Consider the following 22,566-nt stretch of genomic DNA (forward strand, 5'->3'; position numbering starts at 1 on the left):
CCTATAAAAGCTAAGCTTGTTTATTTATAACTTCGCAAGTTCTTTTATGGATTTTTGCCAAACCTCAATATGTTTTCATAAAAAGGATGATTTCTGGATAGACTTATAGCCTTTATGATTATCATGGTGTTTTTTTTTCTCTTGCCCAGATTAAGGAAAACCGCATAGGTCATAGAAAACACAATTTAGGTTAATTAATCATTCAACAAATATGACATCTCTCTTTTTTTTTTGGGGGGGGGTAATACCGTAATAATACTAGTAGCGCTTAGCGCCATCTTGTGACGAAGGTTAATTTGGCCAGATCTCAAGTTTTGTGTATTTGTAATAATACAACCATAAGTATAATCTTCGAGTATTGTATTTATCAGTTAATCATTAATAAGTTTGAGGAAGGTATCGGTGTGAGAATAAGATTTCATTCGCAACTTGCTCAAGTGTATAGCTAGCCAAAGCAGACGGGGTTATGACTTATGAGCTGGGATATCTGACGACTGCAAATTTTCCCTTCCCTACACTGCTACAGAACTTGATTGAGAATCAGCCGGTAGTCGGCCGTGATCAACATGACAACTCCCGCTGGCGCCGCTGTGCAAGATGATTCCAGTGTCAGTTTCACAAGAGATGTCCGCATTATTTCAACAGCAGAAGTTGAGAAGCATACGGTAACTTGGATAAGTAGCTATTCATTCTATTGCTTATTAGCCTTATCTTACATAAGGCAGAAACTAAGTCATTATTTTGGAGCCAACCTTTTCCTTGACCTTGCCCTTGCCCTTGGCTTGCCTTGGCCTGACTGACTCTAGTCTTGTTGAGTCTTGGGGGCAATTGCACTGCCACTGGGCACTGGGTCATGACAAAGTGGGTGTGGCTGGTCAACAGCCCTGTCAGTGATGGGGCGCGGGGACGAGATGTAGCTTGAATGCTTGATGATGTTGAAATAATATGTAGGCCAATAGCAAGTTCGGCCATATCGTGTTATAAGCCACTTAGGACCTCTTCGAACACCTACCAATATTTGCAGGCCGATTCAATGAAATGACGGCTTCAATGATTTTCAAAAGAAATCTTTTGTTCTCGATGCGAAACTTCTCCCACAGACGAACCGAAATAGTAACCTTGCTACAACACGTATTTTCCCATTGATACAACAATTTCTGACTAGGACGTGATTTCATTCGACAATCCCCGACCCTCTCCTCGATAAGATATGATAATAATTTGACTCTGAGTTGTCGTTCTCTATTTGGTCTCCTTCCAAGCCACTATTGAGTACAACTTTATGGAGCCCTCTGCAAAGACTTGTACACAGTAGTGGCTTGGAAGGAGACCAAATATAGAATAAACGATAGTATAAAGAAATAGTATGTCTATCATAAAACTAACAGAATAGATGCTATTATTTGTTATGATTTCTGTCTATTCTTGGTCTCCTTCGAGGCCACTATTGTGAATAAATCTATGAAATATTTTCTATAGACTTTTACACAGTAGTGGCCTCGAAGGAGACCAAGAATAGCTTGAATAATAAGATTTTAGAAATATCGGCTCACTATACTTGGTCTCCTTCTAGGCCACTATTGTGTACAAGTCTATGGAAAATACACCATAGGTTTATACATAGTAGTGGCCTCGAAGGATACCAAGTATAGCTTGAACAATATAACTTTTTGGAAATATCGGCTCACTATACTTGGTCTCCTTCCAGGCCACTATTGTGTAGAAGTCTATGGAAAATACACCATAGGTTTATACACAGTAGTGGCCTCGAAGGAGACCAAATAGATTGAGCCCAGAGTAGATTACATCTAAGCCACCTGCTGGAAAACGAAATAAACCACAGAATTTGAAAGAAATTGATGCGCGTGGTATATTTCACCCCCACAGTCACAGATATCCAAACTCCGCCTCCCAATCGTCATCAAAAGCATCGTGTGCAACAGCTGTATAGCAAAACGTGTGATCACTAGTGTGTACCGTATTTGTGTACGACTTGTGTCTGCGCATGACAGTTGCACACGAATTGGCAGAGCAGACGCGACGACGCAAGCGCAAGATATCCCTGGACGGACGGCTAGTTTGCTGAAAAAAGACTTTCAATTTCGAAAGGTAGGACATGATTTGAATGCCAAAAGTGTCCGGGGGAAAGAGTCCACTAGTGGCTTCGATCACGAGAATGCCGCAAGTTCCCCCAAGTCTACACAGCCCCACTCTGCCCACTTGTTCACTGCAACCACCCACTTGTTCACTGCAACCACCCTGCGTGTGGGGAATCTACAGGTTGGACTATGGCATGCCAATGCTGTACAGAGCACACACTTAAAAAAAAATGATTAAAATATCACTTTTGTGACCAAAATTACTAATTTCCGTATAGTTGCAATTTATTTTTCATTAGTAACTTGGGAATAATTTTTGTATTCACTAGAGCGTTCATAAACTTGAATTTTTGGCATATTTTTGTGTACGCCCTCTATTGGTGGAAAATAATATGGCAAGAAAATTTTCATTTTTTAATCTCTATTTTTAATTAAGAAAAAAATAATTTAAAGAATCAAATTTACTTAAGGGCCAAGTTGTATGACAAATAGGTGTAATGGAAACTGTCAGTGTAAAAAAATCAAGCATTTGTCCCAAAGAAAAAGAGAAAATAAGCCAAACATTGCCATCTTTATTTTGCCACACATGGAGATATAACTGAGAACAAGGTTATATCATAACCTTGTTCATTGAATGAGTGAAACCACCCTGCCTGTGGGGAATTTACAGGTTGGACTATCACTATGGCATACCAATGCTGTTCAGAGACAGAGCACACACTTTTAAAAAGGATTAAAATATCACTTTTGTGTCCAAAATTACTAATTTCCGTACGGTTGTAATTTATTTTTCCATTAGTAACTAGAGCGCTAAAAAACTTGAATTTTTGGCATATTTTTGTGTACGCCCTCTATTGGTGGAAAATAATATGGCAAGAAAATTTTCATTTTTTATCTCTATTTTTAATTAAGAAAAAATAATTTAAAGAATCAAATTTACTTAAGGGCCAAGTTGTATGACGAATAGGTGTAATGGAACCTGTCAGTGTAAAAAAATCAAAAATTTGTCCCAAAGAAAAAGAGAAAATAAGCCAAACATTGCCATCCTTATTTTGCCACACATGGAGATACATGTATAACTGAGAACAAGGTTATATCATAACCTTGTTCATTGAATGAGTGCCTCTGCCGAGCATGGAGGCGTCTGGGGAGTGAAAGTATATAGGGGCCTACTGTACGTATGGTCACTCCCCTAACGCCTGGCATTGTGAACTATATAGGCTCCTACATACCGAGGGAAAAGGCAACTATAAAAATGCGCCAAACTGCTAGTTATGTTTAGATTCTGAGGTCACGACTGCTGTACATGGGTAAAAATATTGGCAACGTTTGGCAAAAAATGGATAGTTATGGTTACAAAATGACGCCAAAATGATATGAATTAATAAAAGTAGAAGAGAGTTTACTTACACTTGTTGACATCGCCATCTTTGATCCTTTGTTAATGCAACCTAGTTACGTGACGCGTATAGAGGGCGGCAAAATCATGAGCGGTGCTAGATTAAAAAGTGCTAAAATGTCCCGCTTCAACCACTGAACTAGAAATACATAGAGAAAACATATTGCATCTTGCCTTCTACGGCGCGTTCTCGAACAATTGACCTAGCAAAATGGCGGCGGTCACGTGACTTATCGAGTTCGCCGGCGACGACTTCCACGTATTCCTAGTTCAGTGGTTGAAGCGGGACATTTTAGCACTTTTTAATCTAGCACCGCTCATGATTTTGCCGCCCTCTATACGCATCATGTAACTAGGTTGCATTAACAAAGGATCAAAGATGGCGATGTCAACAAGTGTAAGTAAACTCTCTTCTACTTTTATTAATTCACATCATTTTGGCGTCATTTTGTAACCATAACTATCCATTTTTTGCCAAACGTTGCCAACCAATATTTTTACCCATGTACAGCAGTCGTGACCTCAGAATCTAAACATAAATAGCAGTTTGGCGCATTTTTATAGTTGCCTTTTCCCTCAGTACGTAGGAGCCTATAGTTCACAATGCCAGGCGTTAGGGGAGTGACCATACGTACAGTATATACTTTCACTCCCCAGACGCCTCCAGGCTACCTCTGCCCCTTTAGGTATGGTGAGACTACCACATATCGACCACCTCTTTTGAAACCGACCACCTTGCGCGCGTTAAAATTATTGCGTATTACAAACGATACGCGCGGGAGAGTAGGCGCAGTGTCCATAGAAACGGTATGAATCAATTTTACGAGAAAAAAAGCAACAAAAAGTAAAAATTTAGTAGAATTAATCAAAATTGTATTGACCAGACCCAAACCCCCCTGAAAAACCAAGAAATCCGATAGGAAACGGCTTTAGAACAAATACCCGTCGTCAATCGTTGAATCATGTGCCGGAGCTCGCACTGGAAGTAGTGAGACGATCATTTAGCATGTTGACATCATAGAAATGATTTGGAAGAGTAAAAATATTTCGCCACCGCGACAAGAATCGGCCGTAAACTTAGTGTATTGCGGGTGGTCGGTTTCAAAAGACGGGTGCAAATGAGCAAATGTAAAATCGTCGTATTCGTTTTTCGTCGATATATACGCGGATTGAATCAAAGTCGCCAAGCGAAACATGGGAATCTGATCTGCTCAATTTTCTGCACAAATGAGACGAAAACTGGGTAAAATTGATGAATATTTTCGCAGATATGATGTTTAGAAGATTAGGTGGTCGATAAGGGGTACTTTCAACCATATGTGACAAAAAAATAAAAATCATGGAATTACATTGTATCCTAGTCCATTGGAAAGGGCTGAAAAAACATTTAAAATGGTATATTAACCATTACTCTAGGCCAAATATTAAGAGAGTTATGATTTTTTTAATATTAAAAATCTGATTTAATTATTGCTTTTGTCTTACCATTTGACCATTCAAAATGTGTGACCGACCGTGACCCACATTTTTTTTTAAAAACAAAATTATACAAATTATTCATTTTACTCTATAAAACTGAGTAAAAACAGGTGATGAGAAAGGATATCAATATTTGTCTTAATTGATCAATGTATTTAATTACTAATTAGTAATTATCAATTAGTAAATTGATATGTTAATTGTTCATAAACTCATTACCGAACATATACAAACTTATATAATTTCCTTATTGTTTGGAATTTTTTTACAGGAACTTCTGCAACAACACATCTTCTAAATAAAACTTTCAGAATGATAAAACATTGAATACTTACAGAAAGATCTCAGTATTGCAGTATTTGATAAATGTATTGAATAGTAATTATCAATTAGCAAATTAATTAGTTATCTATTCAAATCTCACTGCTGCAAAAAAAAAAAAAATCCTGATTTGGTATATTTAAGTTTGCCTAAATAAATGATAAATGACATCCCAATTATCTTACAACAAAATACTGAAAACAAGCTAAAATTGTGTAATGTGCATATTCATATTCATTAAAGGATGTAATAACTAATAATATAAATATAAACAAGTAGACTCTAGGTCTCAAAAGGAAATAATAATTCAATCAATGCGATGCACAAACTGCTAGCATAACCCCTCTGAGCCGGTGCATCCATGCCAGGGCTCCTGGCGACACTGCACTCATCATGATGGTCGAGTAGCACGCAACTCTCGCGGCAGTTTGCTATTTTTGACCATCAATTTTGAGGAAGTAAAAAATAAATGATTGGATGTTTAGATTCGATTTATATTCACCACACACCAAGAAAAATATATGAACAAGCTGTTAAAATAGGTTTAAAAACTGTCAAAACTTACCTTCAGGGCCGGTCACGATGGTAAAGACAACATTAGACTTTCACATGAGCCAAATCCAGCTTCCATGCGTCCAATCTTCAAAATATTGACATCGAGGCGAAGGGGATTTTTCTCGGTTACATCATCAGTGAAAATAAGCCAAATTGGCGAGAAACCGCCAAATCTACACCCATTTAAAGCCACCCCTTACAGAGCAACCCAAACTCGTTCTGAAACCGGTGCCGGTGCCGCGGTATTGAGATCACATCGCGTGATAGTCACATTCCTACCTTGACTTGTCTGCTCGATTCTAGTACAAGAAGAAGATCAGAAGATACACGACAACCACTGTAGTGTATGCAATAAATATTTATTTAAAAATCTGACTCAATTCAAATGGTGGAAAAATAATGAATTGTGGGCATTTTATGTGATGGCCTCAAAATGCAACTTTTTTCATCAAAATTCCTGAATTGCGTGCAAAGTTAGTGGGTATTCCACAGTTAGTGGGTGTACAGACATGGGGCACCATTTTTTGGTTCAATCTGAAATGACTGCCAGAGGTTTAATTTTCCAGGAAAATCATAAGTTATAGATCTAGGCCTATTTCTTTTAAATTTTTATAAGATATTTGGCACACTTACTCGTAGTAACATAAGGAACATTGTCAACTGAAAGATTTTCTGAAATAAAAAGAAATTCATGTTAAATCTTAACTCAAATCGTTATTTGCGCAGAGTTGGGGACCACCATCATATGCACAGTAGGATGGGGGGGGGGGGACCGGGGATGGGGTGTCCGGACACTTTAAAATTTTGAAGCCTTCTATTTTTCTCTTTGGATTACACTAAATATATGAATTCAATAGTTGTTATCATCTTCTATTTTATTCTCTAGAATATTGTTTAACATTTTGTATTAAAAATTGATGAAATTCACTCATTAATTTTTCAAAATTATTTTTAAAAATTGATTGTTCGGACACACAACCTGTCCATACACACAATAACTGGGTACAATCCACAGATTGGAACAAATCCTGCAATTTAGATTTGGTATACAAAAAAAAATGGGTCTAAAACAATTAATGAATTATTAATATGAAGGGGAGGCCCATGTCTTTGCACCAAACCATTTAACTGAAGATTTAACATGAATTCCTTTCACACAAATTTTCAGTTGATAATGTTCTTTATATGCTTATGAGTGAGTGTGCCAAAAAGTCTCATAAAAAAATGTGATTTTCTTGGAAAATAAATCTTGGCCAGTCATATTCAGATTGAACAAAAAAAGGTGCCCTTGTCTGCTTGACTTAACACACAATTCAGGGGTTTTGATTAGAAAGGCTGCATTTTGAGGCCAACTAATGAAATGCCTGAAATTTAATATTTTCCACTGAAAATGACTGGCCAATGTGTTTTCAAAGAAAATCATACATTTCTCTCAATTTTTTACGGGATTTTTTGCACACTTACGATAAGGAATTACATAATGATCAATTGAAAAATTTTGTAGATTGAATAGTGTAGAAATTCACGTTTAATCTTCAGTTAAATGTTTAGATGTGCAGACATTTGGGCCCCCCTTCATGCCAACTAATCCTCTAATCGGCAAGAATTCTATCTAGGAATATAAAAATAATAGAGCGATAAGGTATAAAGCCTTCAAACAAAACTGTCAAGTGTCAAACACTTAAAGGACAAGTCCACCCCAACAAAATGTTGATTTGAATAGAAAGAGAAAAATACAACAAGCAAAACACTGAAAATTTCATCAAAATCGGATGTAAAATAAGAAAGTTATGACATTTTAAAGTTTCGCATAATTTCACAAAACATTTATATGCACATCCTGGTCGGTATGCAAATGAGGGGACTGATGACATCACTCACTATTTCTTTTGTATTTTATTATATGAAATATGGAATATTCTAATTTTCTCCTCATTGTCCTGTGAAACAAAGTTTTATTCCTCCCTGAACATGATGTGACAATCAGACATTACCATTGTTATAATATTTTATGGTTCAGTTAAGTTGGACCTTGATGTCAAATTGGAAAAAATTGAAATATTGTATAATTCAAACAATAAAAAAAAAGAAATAGTGAGTGATGGACATCATTGACTCTCTCATTTGCATTCCACTGAGTTGTGAATATAACTGTTTTGTGAAAAATAAGCAAAACTTTAAAATGTCATAACTTTCTTATTTTATATTTGATTTTGATCAAATTTTCAGCATTGTGCTTGTTTGATTTTTCTCTATTTATTCAAATCAATATTTTTTTGGGGTGGACTTGACCTTTAAGTTGATTAAGTCGGGCATCAAGTTAGAGTTCTGCACTGTCATCAAATCCACGAGAGTGACCAGTCCAAGTCATTATGTTTTATTGTTGAAATTCACTAATTGTCGGGTCTTCAGTAGATTAAACATGATAAATTAACTGAAAAAATTATGAATTCATAAAAATTATTATTAGCCATCAAGAGCAGGATTCAAACCCATGCGATTGCATCATTGCGGCATAGACCTTTATCTTGTCACTCTAACCAAGTGCACCTGACAGCAAATTTGTGTCTACTAAAGTCTTTATAGATTAGTATACCTCCATTCTATAGAAATTCTATGCCTTTGCTTCGCTCTATTTTTTTTCATATATCCTAGATATTATTCATGTTATATTCGCTAATCAAACTCTAAAACAAACACAAAATTTGTAGGAGCATACTTTAGATTGATAATCAAGAAGGCCTTCATTTGTCAGCAATCAAAATATTAAAAAGCCCTTCAGGAGGGAAACCAGCACAGTGATTTCATTTTGTGGAGAGATTTAATGCAGAACCTAGCTCACTTGATTATGATTGAATTTAAACACAAAATTTATTTTCCCCAATCAGAAATTGAATTTCTCACTCCCAACAAGTTACATGATATCTTGTTGGAGCTTCTAAAGCCAAAATATTATCCATAGGAAAGAAGTCTTCTCGTTCACAGGAAACTGAGTCCACATGACCTGATTGTTGACCTTAACCTATCTTCATGAAAGGAAACCAGATGTGCACTTTACCAAGATATTAACCTATGTTATGCAGATTACAACAAAAAAAGCTATATATCTACTAAATACCTGGATGCTACATGTATTTAGAGACAAAGGCCCACATTTTTATCCCATACTCCCTCCAAAAAGTGTGAATCCAATCTTATTTAAATAAGCATGTGCACATGTGAAATCAAAGAGAGTCTTCTTTGCTTTGCCCACAGCACTTAGTGGAATGTAGAGAGATGAATTGCTAAATTTGCATGGAATCAAATGGACCTTTATTTAGAGCTGAAATATTGCAAAAATTTTGATGATTTTATTTTGAAATTTATAGGAAATAGTGTGTGAATTTCAGATGATATTGCACACAAATTTTTCTGCTGCTACCAGTGTGACAAAAGCCTTAATCAATTAAAACAAAGGTAAAGTGCACCCCAGAAATAGGTTGATTTGAATCAACTATAAATAGAGACAAATCAAGCAAGAATAATGTTGAAAATGTCATCGAAATCGGATGTAAATTAAGAAAGTTATTACATTTTAAAAGTTTTGCTTATTTTTCAGAAATTTATAAACATAACTCAGTGATATCCAAATGAGAGTCATGATGTCACTCACTCACTGTTTCTTCTTTCTTTTTTTCCAATTGTTTGAATGACAGAATATTTCAATTTTTACAGATTTGACATTCTTTATTGAACCACAAAATGGTATTTCCACATGTTCAGGGAGGAATAGAATTTTGTTTTACATGGCAAGGAGGAGAAAATTGAGATATTTCATAAAATAAATTACAAAATAATTAGTGGGTGATATCATCAGTCCCGTGATTTGCATACTGACCAGAGTGTGATATAATTGTTTTGTGAAATGTCATAACTTTCTTATTTGTGTCATTGTCGTACCCAGATATTCTTGATCTGGCAGAGGCAGGTTCTAGAAACATAACAAAAGAAATTGCTGATGTATATATGTATTTTACTCCTGTATCTTTCATATCATTTGCTACAGGTATATACCATTCAGGTCAGTGTCGATGACTGCCAGTGGACAGTTCAGCACCGATACAGTGAGTTCCACGACTTACATGAGAAACTAGTCGCTCTTGGCAGGGTGGAAAGATCCCTGCTGCCTCCCAAGCGTATCCTTGGCAACATGTCAAAAAGCTTCATTGAGAAGCGACAGCGTGACCTAGAAGCATACCTGCAGGAGGTCAGTAGCAGTCGGATACTGCCAAGGCCATTGCTTCTTTTCCTGGAGTTTGATATATATGTGAGTATTTGGAAAGTCCATTTATTATGTACTTGATAATACAGTGAAATATGGGGGCACATGTAAAAAATAGCTCTAGTGAATTGCCTTTGGGTTCAATCAGTCAGTGATTGGAATAAATATAAGTGGGAAAATATAACACTTTCAATGTACAAAAAGGAAAATGAATGACTCTCTGATTGTGTTTTTACTTTTTAGCATGGTCAGCCCCCCCCCCCCCATTCCAAAACCATTCCACTACCCCTGAATGATGATGAATACCTTTTCAAATGGCACTAGCCTACCAAGTTTGTTTCAAGCCCAGGTCGCGAGGATTAGACCATAGCTCTGCTAATTGAGCTATCTCACCTCCAATAATTGAATTATATCATGTTTGCTTCATTGCATGGTAAATTATCATGAAACTGGTGTTGTTAAATGCTTGCAATTCTACTAAGCATTCTGATCCACAAATTGGAAATACCACAATTTTATACAGGCTCTCTTCAAATGTACATCTAATGCATTTGTACCTCCAAAAATAGGTTATTAACGAGTTCAGGGCCCCGTCTTACAAAGAGTTACAATTGATCTGATCAATGGTAACTACGGATATCCATCCATACCATAATTTTTTCGACGAAAAATTTGCACAATGTCCTTTGTATGCAAAGAGTAGCGCAGTGAATTTTCAAGAAAACAATGAATGCATTTAATATACATCATAGCTAGAAAATATTTTGAACAAACATGCATAATAGGTGAACAATTGGTGAACATCAAAGGTACTTTGTCAGAGGAGACTTTCGTGAAGTATGGTGTTCCGCAAGGTTCCGTCCTCGGACCGCTACTTTTTACTCTGTACACTGCAGCTGTTGGGGATATTGCTCGTCATCATGGATTGCAAGTTCACTTCTATGCAGACGATACACAATTGTATTTGACCTCCGACCCAAGGGTGAGAGATGATGATGCGGATGCTATTTCATGTCTGACTATCTGCCTCGCAGAAATCAGGCAATGGCTGGTACTGAATTTTGTCAAGCTAAATGATGACAAGACTGAATATCTAGTCATTTCTTCACCACATATGGGCATTTTCACCACAGATGGACACAGAGGCAAAAAAATCAAGTTGATATTCATGTCAAATGCTTTATGTTTTTTAATAAAACAAGACCTGAAGTTTCTGAGACAAAATTTTTTTCCGACTCTGGCAGCCATTTTTTATTTCAAAATGGCTGCCAAAGCATGGATACAAATTAGTGTTGAAAATAGTATATTGATACATATTTTGTTTTGACAGATTTTTAAAGAACAGGTTTGATCATGATGTTTTCGCCTGTGATTTAGCTTGCTATTATAACACTTTTTAAAATCCCACAGAAAGAAACACCAGTAATTCATTCATCTGATAAAAAAACATTGATGAAGTATGTGATATGGTATGTAATGTCAGTTACCGAAAACATGAACTTTTTTTTCTCATTTCCTGGAAAAGAGGATATATTATATGAAACTTGGTAGATTTCCTCTCTAGGTAACACCCCTCCCTTCTACACCAAAATTAAAGATTACCAATTAACAATGAAGCCATAGGGTACCATTAAATATATGTAATGTCAGTTACCAAGTGGAAAATGTAATGTCAGTTACCGAGATGTAATGTCAGTTACCATGATAAAATGTTGGTTACCAATATTGAAATGCAAATATGTGGTAAATTTTATGGTGAAGAAATATTGTATACTTATTATTTAAGTCTTTCACTTTAAAAGTCACACCAGAAGGAGCTTGCTATTGACTTTTAAAAGGTATAGTTCACAAGGAATACTATATGAAATTATGAAGGAAGTTGCATTCCCATCATGCAAAAAAAATTACTATGAAATTGTTTTGTACATGCACTTACCAAGTACCTAATTGTTTGTATAAGACAACTTTTTGTTTGGTTTTCGGGGGGAGGGGGTACTTTTCCCAACCTACATGTATTGCCTAAATCTGCAACATTTTTTAAGCTTAACATTGTGATGAAGGGGATTTCCAGGGTCCCTTTTTTAGTTTCTAGGATTCTTTTGAGCATTGCCTCGCTAAAAGTAAATTCCTGGTTTTTATACCTGTTCACTAGCGTACCTACGGGGGGGGGGGGGGGGGCAGACTGCCCCCTCTGACGAGCCACAACCCATGCAAAGGACGTATCTCTGTCCCCCCTGACGAGCTTGAAAGACCTTTTTTGCCCCCCCTTGACGAGCTTGAAGACCTTTTTTTTTTTTTTTTTTTTTTTTTTTTGCTTGTCAAATTTTTTTCTGGTACGAAATCCTTCATTTGTGATTGAAGACCTTTTTATTTATTTTTTTTGCTTGTCAAATTTTTTGGCGGACGGTTTTGCCCCCCCTGTGAAAAATCCTAGGTACGCCACTGTACCTGTTAGTAGTGTGGATGTGTGATACAATTTTGTTTTTGGTTTACAAGTATAGATGAAAAGTGAAATTTGACAGTTCTGATCAATGTTGCATGGATCTACTAAAACTGTTTTTTTTTTTTCAAATTTACAAATAGTTCAGTTTCAGTTTAGAAGCTGGAGTTTATTTTTTGTTGACAGCTTATAAAAGAAATTAGCAAAGAAAATGATTAAACAAATTATGAAGAGAATTGAAATCCGACAGATATGAACAAGCATTGCTTGCACTGACCAGAATAGAAATCAATAAAACTACATGGCTGCATGAGATTTGGGGGAGGGGTACATGTAGCCTAGGGGAGGAGACCCTTATTCATTTTGCCTTTTTTGAGGGGAGGGGGAGGTTGGAGAAGGAAAAGGTTTAAAAAGTCAATATAAAACTGATGAATATATTATGGGTGTATAATCAGAAAAATCCATGTGTACAGTCAATGCAATATTAAATTACTATAGGAAAACATGTAGCTGCTATGACCCCCACCAAATGACCCCCACCAAACCCCCCCCCCCCCCCCCCCCCCCCGAGTAAGTAAAACATACATTTCTTATCTTTGGATAATTAAAAATGTAAAGTATTATGAAACTTTTATGATTTTAAAAAGCCTTACCAAGAAAATTATGCCTTTGAAAATCATATAGCACTGGTAAATGTTAATGTGTATTGTCAGTTACCGACAAGTAATGATAAAAATGTTCAAATCAAAGAAAGGAATTAAGAAAAAGAAAAAGTTTTTTCATTGATATGTTCCTAAAAACTCGGGTATACTTCCACATCAAGCTCACTTTCATGTCAAGCCCTGCACAGAAGATACAATGCAATGATTCCACACATTTGACTTCCATGTGTTATCTCTATGGCAAATTAAGTGTAATGTCAGTTACCGTAATGTCAGTTACCAGCATGGTTGTCGAAAAATTATCATAGTCCCCAAAAGACAAAAACGAATTGTTTAATATTTTGACACATCTTAACCTAGTAACGGAGGTATATTTACATATTCAAATTATTACTCTATCTACTCAGGGACATGAGATATTTCAATTTTAATGAAATTGCATGTCCTTTTGCGTAATGTCAGTTACCGACACATTTTTGCTTGCTGATGCGTAAAAAAATGTGGTTACATAGGAAAACTTAGTATCAGAGTATACAGCAATGTTCACTTTATTAACTCTATCAAAAGCAAACTCCCATCATTTGTTGTTTTAGAGATACACACAATGAAAGGTGTGAAAACATTGTGCCGTGTAATGTCAGTTACCGTGAAAATGCCCATATGCGAAGCAAGATTGTTCCACAAAATCTTCAAGTTGGCTGTGTGTCTGTCCCTCCTTCAGTGAATGCTTGTAATCTTGGTGTCTTCTTTGACCAGGGTATGAAGATGGACAAGCATTTTTCCAAGGTGTGCCAGGCAACTTACTACCAGCTACGGAACATATCGGCTATAAGATCACTACTCACTCGTTCTGCAGCTGAAAGCCTTATTCATTCCTTAATCACCTCCAGGATTGACTTCTGTAACAGTCTGCAGGCTGGTCTTCCTTCCACTATGCTGAACAGACTCCAAGGCGTACAGAATGCTGCTGCTTGCCTGCTAACTGGTACAAAGAAATATGACCACATCACCCCTATTCTCACAGAGTTGCATTGGCTACCAATTAAGTACAGGATCGAATTCAAAATCCTCCTTAAGTACTTTCAAGGCTGTGCGTGGTTTAGCTCCAGGATACGTGACTTCCCTTATAGAACAACGCCGTGTACGTCCTGGCTTGCGCTCATCTGGTACTGGTGTCACTCTTCATGTACCCATCCCTTCCCCCTCTTCTTCACTTCGTGAAATTGACAGCATAGAACTCTTTAAACCGTCTCTCAAAACTCACTTATTTCGGCAGATGTGTAGTGATTAACTTATTGGATGAGCCTGCGCCTTTGAATGTTTTTAACAGATATATAACGCAATATAAATGCTGTGGATCATCATCATAATAGATGTTGACATTGCTGGCCGTCCATAGTTGCGATTGATCGGATCAATCCTAACTCTTTGTGAGATGGGGCCCAGATTTTTTGTCAATGTTTCATATCAAGTGTAACCATTCCACAAAAAGTTGTTTCATCTGAAAGATATTTGATTTCCCCTCCTCAAACATATAATTATTTACAGGATATTAATGGTGTTTCACAAGCTTTAGCTGCAGAGTTATTTGATAAGGGAGATCTTATTCTGGCTAGCCAGGATGTGTGTGAAATGACACCGATGCAACTCTTTGCCATCACAGAAAGGCTGAAGTTACCCCTACCTACATGTGGTGAGTGTACTCTCATTCTTACCTTAAAATCTAAGGCCCGTTTTCTGAAGTCGGGTTTAACTGAGGTTTAAATTTGTGGTTTGAGTATGAATAGCCAATTGTTACATAAATCACTACTGGTAGAGATATTATATTTCAGCTCATTTGGCTCTCAAATCATTCATAATTGTCTAGGAAGTATAAATAGATGATTGTCTTCACCACCGATGAATCAGGAAAGAGCACAGTAAACATAAGAAACATACAACTTAATAAAAAAAATTGACACTTTTGGCTTCCCATAATTTTAGCACAGAGTTAGACCATGGTGTAAGTTAAACCTGACTTCAGAATATGGACCTAATGGTATATTTCACTAAGCTTTGTGGTGTGTCTTTATCATCACCATCAATAACAGCAATGATGTTGCTGTTAACCAATGTTACATATAAGTCTATCAGTGATAAATATGAAAATATACTCGGGTATAAAATTCCAAACATGTATTTTAGGCTTTTAGTCTTGCTGTTGAAGAGGTTGATACATTGTATTCAAAAGCGTTAATATTCATAGCTGCGTGACCTCTATCACATTCACATCTATGCCACCACGATCACACAACAGCTGTTAATTATTTTGCATAATAAAGTCATCCATTTAGATCTAGAAATCAAGTCTTTTGTAATACCAACATTTATTTTCTGTTCTATGCTTTCGAGAATGATGTCAACAAGTCTTTCAGTTATTTGTATGCTTATTTCTTTAAATGCAAATCAATCTTTGAAAAAAAAATTAGTTTTCATTTTTTTTTTTTACAGGTATGATAGTTTTCATTATTACAACTGCTGTGGTAACCTCAGTTCCTTTTTGTTCCTTTATCTTCTCCTTTACCTTATTTCAGATTCTGATGATGCTCACAGTGACATTGGTCATATCATGGACTTCATGTCCAGACTGAAATTCCTCAGAGTAAGTCTCTTTCATTACATAAAATAGTTCTATTTACTGCTGTGCCATATTAAGCATTTCACAGTGATTTTCCTAATGGCCCATTGTTTTGAAATGTCAAAGCAGACATCTGAGGATTGGAAGGGAAAAGATGCTGAGTGGAATTACTGTGAAAACACTGTAGTGATTCTTGGCTTGGGACTTATGTGTTGGTGTCTTTATTACCAGTATTTCCTTTCCAAACTTTAATGAATATCAGTGAGCAACATGTATGTTTTATAATATAATAATATAATGTTGTAGATAAAATTAACCACATCACAAGCAAAATGAGTCCTGGAAGGAACTTTCCAATTAAAATAAATATGGGTGAGAAAAATATGGCGATACATACATGTTTGAACATGTCACAAGCAAAGCAAAAGGTGGAATGAAAATGAGACCAAGTCATGTAGTGTAGTGGACATGTTTTTTTTTTTTGTTTTTTTTTTGTGTGTGCGCTTTCAATCTTTCTTTTTTGCATGTAATGAAATGTAATGAACTATACCTGTCTTTTTCATATAAGGTAGGCATCTTGTTTTTACCCCCCAAATGCTCCTTTTTAGTCTTCAAAATGCTATGTTGTTAAAATTCGGATGATTTGCTTAATTCCCCTTTTTCTTTCCATAGATCGTTGGCTCCACATCCAGACTTGGGTCTAGCACTCGTAAAGTTGATGACTTGCCCTTTGACCTCTCATACTTCAAGTCAATTAGACATCTTCAGGTAATCTTGTAGTAATGTTCCATTTAATACATTGATCTACCAGAGCTTAAGTTAATCCAAGGTCATCCAATGCCATGGCCTTGGTGATTGGCTTCATTGCCCCTCTCACTGGCCTTAGATATGTGTGTGTCCTTTTTGATGTTCCCATTTGTGCTGTAATATTAAAATGTACCCCTTTGAAAAATGGCTTTGTTCTAGAAATATTGAAATTCAAGATCCACAACTTAATACCAATTTTGAAATACAAGACTATTGTACACTCTACTAATTGTTAATCAAGTTGATTTTTTTTTTTACAGAACATGTGTTATTTATTTATTTTTCTATCAATATGATATCAAATCTGTAATACTGTGCTTCTATGATGTAAATCTATGTAATAAGTCAGACTGTATTAAATGATATCATCCTATTCTCAATGGGAAATACTTATAACCTCAGGATATATGACTTGAAAAATTCAATTATATTTCATTTATAGAAACAATACATGTCTTTGAGTATCCTTTGGGACACTTTTTATGAGTTGGGGGAGAAGGAAATTCCAATATCTTACAGAAGCTATATAGAGTTAATCTACAAACTGTGTACAGTCAAACCAATAGCTACATGTACCAGCTGTTGAAAAGAACATAGATTTGTTACCCTTGAAATATGTTCCCCATTGAAACATGTACTGAAGGGACTTGTCCTTAAAGACCAGCGTCTCACAAAGACTGTGTGTCTTGTCTCCCTTGTGTGGTCTTCATAGACATGGTTTTCACTGTATCAGATTGTTATCCTGGCCATTTTATCTAACCACCAGATTGAGGTTTGCAATGCGAGATGTATATCAGGAATTGAAGAAGCAAAGACCCATGTCAGTTTCCTGGCTGTGCACAAATCTTTCAATTCAATACAGGTGAGCTTTCATTGAAGTTTTCACTTGCTTGTTTCAAAATTAGAGGAGTGATGTCCTAAATGTTTTAAATGGTTTTCAAAACCAAAATCATTGACCCAGCTGCTACTACACTTAGGTAAGATGTGAATGACTGGAGCTTCATAGTAGTCTAGGAGATAGGGGGCTTTATTCAGAATTTTTGGTGGGGAAGGTTTGACAAGCTTATCCGGGGTAAAATTGTGCGCTGATTCCAAAAATGTCACTCTTATTGACCGTACTCACGCCATTTTGGTCATTTTGGCCAAATTTTGACCAAAAATGACCATTTTGACCACTCTTTGGAAAATGGTCCCTTAACAGACTGCTTTTGTAGCCACATGCAATTAAAAGGGTCTGTCTTAAGTAAAAATGCACACAGATTCCAGATAAAGTGCTTTCATTTGCCAAATCACAATAGCAGTGGTCATTTTGGCCATAATTTGGCAAAAAATGACAATTTTCATGATTTTTTGGCCGAAATGTGTTACAAATATTGATCAGAGCTACGACTGGATGTTTTTAGAAATCCACATTTATTTTCAAAATGTGCGCTTGATCATAACCATCAACCTCATGTAATTTATTCCGTCAGTTTTTACTTGTGAAGGTCATTTTGGGTACTTTAGACATAACTGACCATTCGCGCAGTTTTGCATTATTAACTGTTCAAATAGGCAGGAAATTGAGGTCTTCAGCATGTTTTATCTTCTTCCCTTATAAAATGAGAATGCATTTAAATGGCCTTCTTGTGTAGAATTTTATGCTGATTCCAAATATATAAGTCTTAATGACCCTATTCAACATCTTAAGGTCATTTTGGCCACTTATGGCCCTTAAAATGGCCAATAACATCAGTTCAATTTATCCAGAAATACTTCGAATGTTACCAGAATCTTAACAAGGGCATACTGTGACACCTAACATTGGTGTATTAATCCTTGAAATTGAACATCTCAAACGTATTTTGACCTCATGCAATATATTCCATCAGTTTTGACCTATGAGGGTTATTTGGCGCACTTTAGACATAACTGACCATTCACGCAGTTTTGCATAATAAACTGCACATGGGCAGGAATTTGAGGTCTTCAGCATGTTTTATCTTCTTCCATATAAAATTGAAATGCATTCAAAAGTCCATCTTGTGTAAATTTGATGCTGATTCTAAATATATCAGACTTAATGACCCTATTCAACATCTTAAGGTCATTTTGGCCACTTATGGCCCTTAAAATGGCCAATAACATCAGTTCAATTTATCCAGAAATACTTCGAATGTTACCAGAATCTTAACAAGGGTGTGCTGTAATACCCAACACTGGTGAATGAATCCTTAAAATTGAGCATCCCCAAAGTTGACTACCTTGGTCATTTTGGCCACCTTGACCCCCCGGCCAGCCCTGCTCATTGTGTATGTTAATTCAGGTTATATCGAACATGGTGAGGAGAAATTTTGGATTGCGTTAATATTAGCATCAATTATTGTTAAATGGGGAAGTTTGAAAGCTTCTTGGTGGAAATCAATGAAATTATTCCACACAGACCAGTGTTATTGGCGTAACTATTGGACCCTGTGGTCATTTTGACCACGTTTCCCTCAATATTGACCAGTGACCATGAACCCTAGGAATCTCCAATTAGTGGAGGGATCAGCTATAAGAGAGAGACCACACATGCTTTGATGAGTCAAAAAGGGCTCAAATGCTAGTCAGTATCATTATCAGCATGAGCTACCAATAATCGGTGAAGAGTGTTGATAATTGTGATAAAATCCTTTACATCGAGCATACATAGGGTTGTTTGACCATGCACTGTGGTCATTTACATGATTTTAGCCACCTTGACCACACAGTAAATGTTTATGGAAACCTCACATATATGGGGCAGCAAATTCAGGAATGAGACATTTTAGCATGTTATGTTAAGACACTTTTCTAGATTAATGTAGATTAATGATTCCAAATATATTAGTCTTAATGACCATTTATGAGCTAGTGGTCATTTTGGTCGCTTTTGGTCCCAACAATGACTAATCACATTTGCATGTATCAAAGAGGATTCAAATGTTGTTGTCGCTCCGTATTGTTAATAAGATGTATTATATCAATTATTGATTTCAATATGATATTACTAATAGCACATTATCAAAATTTTGAAACCAATTTGGCCATTTTGATTATTTATTGCATGTATGACATTTGTAAATAAACATGACAGGAGCAATTGTGGAAATGCGTTCAATCCCTTTCGATTGGAAATATTACACGCTCACCTTGAGTAAAAAAATGTGCCAAATACCTCACCACTGTCTAATGTGGCCCAAGTGGTCATTGTATGGTCATTGAGTAGCCATAACATCATTCCCTCCTTTTTAATTTAAATTATACAGATAACTATATTCTAGAGGAAGGCACTAATCCTGAATTCAAAGGTGGGTCATTACAAAGCTAATGGTCAAATTGAATTTCACGAATAGATTTGACCATGATGCATTTTTATCACCTTTGCCATTTTGTATAATGTTTCACAAACCTCACATTGGCATGATTGGTAAACATGGTAAAGTTGAAAGTGGAAAACTTGCCCTAAATTGTTAAAGAGTGACCAAAATTCGGCACAGAGAATAATTTCATATAGAGAATGTGTTTTATTACCCAGTACGTCTTCAAAAGAATTAAGGGTAAATTTGCTGCTCACCAATCATGCCAATGTGAGGTTTGTGAACCACTGTACAAGAAAAAACAAAGATGGTAAAAATGAATGATAGTCAAAACTCTTTGTGAACTTCACTGTGACCTATTTTGCTTTGTAATGATTCTCAGTACAATTTGACTTTAAAGAAGGAAAATAATGCTGGCTATTTAGGAACATACAGTGATCAAAGGGGCCACAGTAGACAGTCACATGATATTTGGCACAGTTTTTACTCAAGGTGATCCTTTAATATTTCCCATCAAAAGGGATTGAACGCATTTCATCATGTTCATAGACCTACAATTGCTGCTAAGTCATGTTTATTTCAAAATTCACACATTGGATAAACGGTCAAAGTAGCCAAAATGGTCACATTTTGATTATGTACTATTAGTAATGTCATATTGAATTAAATAATTTGTCACTGATTATGATTTATACAACAAATCTTACAAAAAATATAGAGCAACATTGGAATACTTTTGATACATGTAATTGTCATTGCTAATTGTAGGGACCAAAAGTGACCAAAATGACCACTAAGTAGTCATTAAGACTGATAGATTCTAAATCATTGTATTAATCTGGTGCAGAAAGGTTTTGTAATATGTCCTATCTAACATCATTCTTGAATTCGTTTCCATGAATTACAAAATGGTCAATGTGCCTAAAATCATGAAAATGACCAAAGTGCATGGTCAAACAACCTTATGTATACTTGATGTAAAGGTTTTTATCACATTCATTAAGCTCTTGATTATTGGTGTAGTAGCTCACGCTGAAAATAATATTAAGCAACATTTGAGCCCTTTTTAAATCAAATAATGTGTGGTCACTAGAAATTATTGAGGAAAAGTGATCAAAATTACCACAAAGTCCAATAGTTTGGCCAATAACACTGATTTATATGGAATCATTGCATTGATTTTCACCGAAAAGCTTTCAAACCTTTCCCATTTAACAATAATTGATGCTAATATTAACACAATCCTGAATTGTCTCCTCACTATGTTCACTATAGGCTAATTTAGTATACACATTGGGCAGGGGACAATCTGGCCAAAATGACCAAGGTTGTCAAAATATTTTTGGGACACTCAATTTAAATGAATAATACACCAGTTTTAGGTGTCACAGCACACCCTTGTAACGATTATAGTAACATTCAAAGTATTTTTGGATAAATTGAAGTATTGAACAGATGGTATTGGTCATTTGGGGGCCAAAAAGTGGCCAAAATGACCATAATCTGTTAAATTGGGTCATTAAGACTGACATATTGGGAATCAGCATGAAATTCTACACAAGAACGACCTATGCATCATTCCCATTTCATAAAGGAGGAAGATAAAGCACACTGAAGACCTCAAATTCCTGCCGATTTGCACAGTTATTATGCAAAATTACAGTTATTTTGCAAAATTGCAGGAATGGTCAGTTACCCAAAATGGCCCTCATAGGTCAAAAGTCAAAACTAATGATATAAATTACATGAGGTAAAAATACTTTTGAAATGTTCATTTTAAAGGATTACACCAATGTTAGATGTCACAGCACATCCTGGTAACTATTCTTGTAACATTGAGGTATTTTGGATAAATTGAACTGATGTTATTGGTCATTTTTATGGCCATAAGTGGCCAAAATTACCATAAGGTGTTCAATATGGTCATTAAGACTGATATATTTAGAATCAGTATAATATTCTATACAAGATGGACATTTAAATGCATTCCCATTTTATAAGGGAAGAAGATAAAACACGCTGAAGACCTCAAATTCCTGCCTATGTGCGAATGGTCAGTTATGTCTAAAGTACCCCCAAATGACCCTCATAGGTCAAAACTGATGGAATGAGGTCAAAATAATTTTGAGATGTTCAATTTAAAGGATTAACACACCCCAATGTTAGGTGTTGCAACACACCCTTGTAACGATTCTGGTAACGTTCGAAGTATTTGGGGGTAAAATGAACTGATGTCATTGGCCATTTTGAGGGCCATAAGTGGTCAAAATGCTACAAGCTATTAAATAAGGTTATTATGACTGATATATTTGGAATCAGCATAAAATTCTACACATGAAGGACATTTAAATGCATTCTCATTTTATAAGGGAAGAGGAAAAAACATGCTGAAGACCTCAATTTCCTGCCTATTTGAACAGTTAATAATGCAAATTGCGAATGGTCAGTTATGTCTAAAGTACCCAAAATGACCCTCATAGGTCAAAACTGACGGAATAAATTACATGAGGTTGATGGTTATGATCCAGCGCATATTTTGAAAATAAATGTGGATTTCTAGAAAAACATCCAGTCGTAGCTCTGATCAATATTTGTAACACATTTCG

At 35.8% G+C, this 22,566-nt stretch overlaps 1 protein-coding gene across 1 annotated transcript in view; it reads left to right on the top strand.

Moving 5' to 3' along the window:
• Positions 1-236: 236 nt before the first annotated feature.
• The window catches only part of LOC129257324 (nischarin-like), a 35,971-nt gene continuing 13,641 nt past the window's right edge, over positions 237-22,566 (top strand). The window contains exons 1-6 of the mRNA XM_054895623.2: positions 237-665; positions 9,899-10,159; positions 14,765-14,909; positions 15,790-15,857; positions 16,506-16,601; positions 17,407-17,502. Coding sequence (XP_054751598.2) covers positions 567-665; positions 9,899-10,159; positions 14,765-14,909; positions 15,790-15,857; positions 16,506-16,601; positions 17,407-17,502 — 765 coding nt within the window. The 5' untranslated portion in view covers positions 237-566. The remainder of the gene's footprint in view (positions 666-9,898; positions 10,160-14,764; positions 14,910-15,789; positions 15,858-16,505; positions 16,602-17,406; positions 17,503-22,566) is intronic.

Source organism: Lytechinus pictus, chromosome 3 (genome assembly GCF_037042905.1).
Source record: "Lytechinus pictus isolate F3 Inbred chromosome 3, Lp3.0, whole genome shotgun sequence".
In the NCBI taxonomy this organism is placed as follows: Eukaryota; Metazoa; Echinodermata; class Echinoidea; order Temnopleuroida; family Toxopneustidae; genus Lytechinus; species Lytechinus pictus.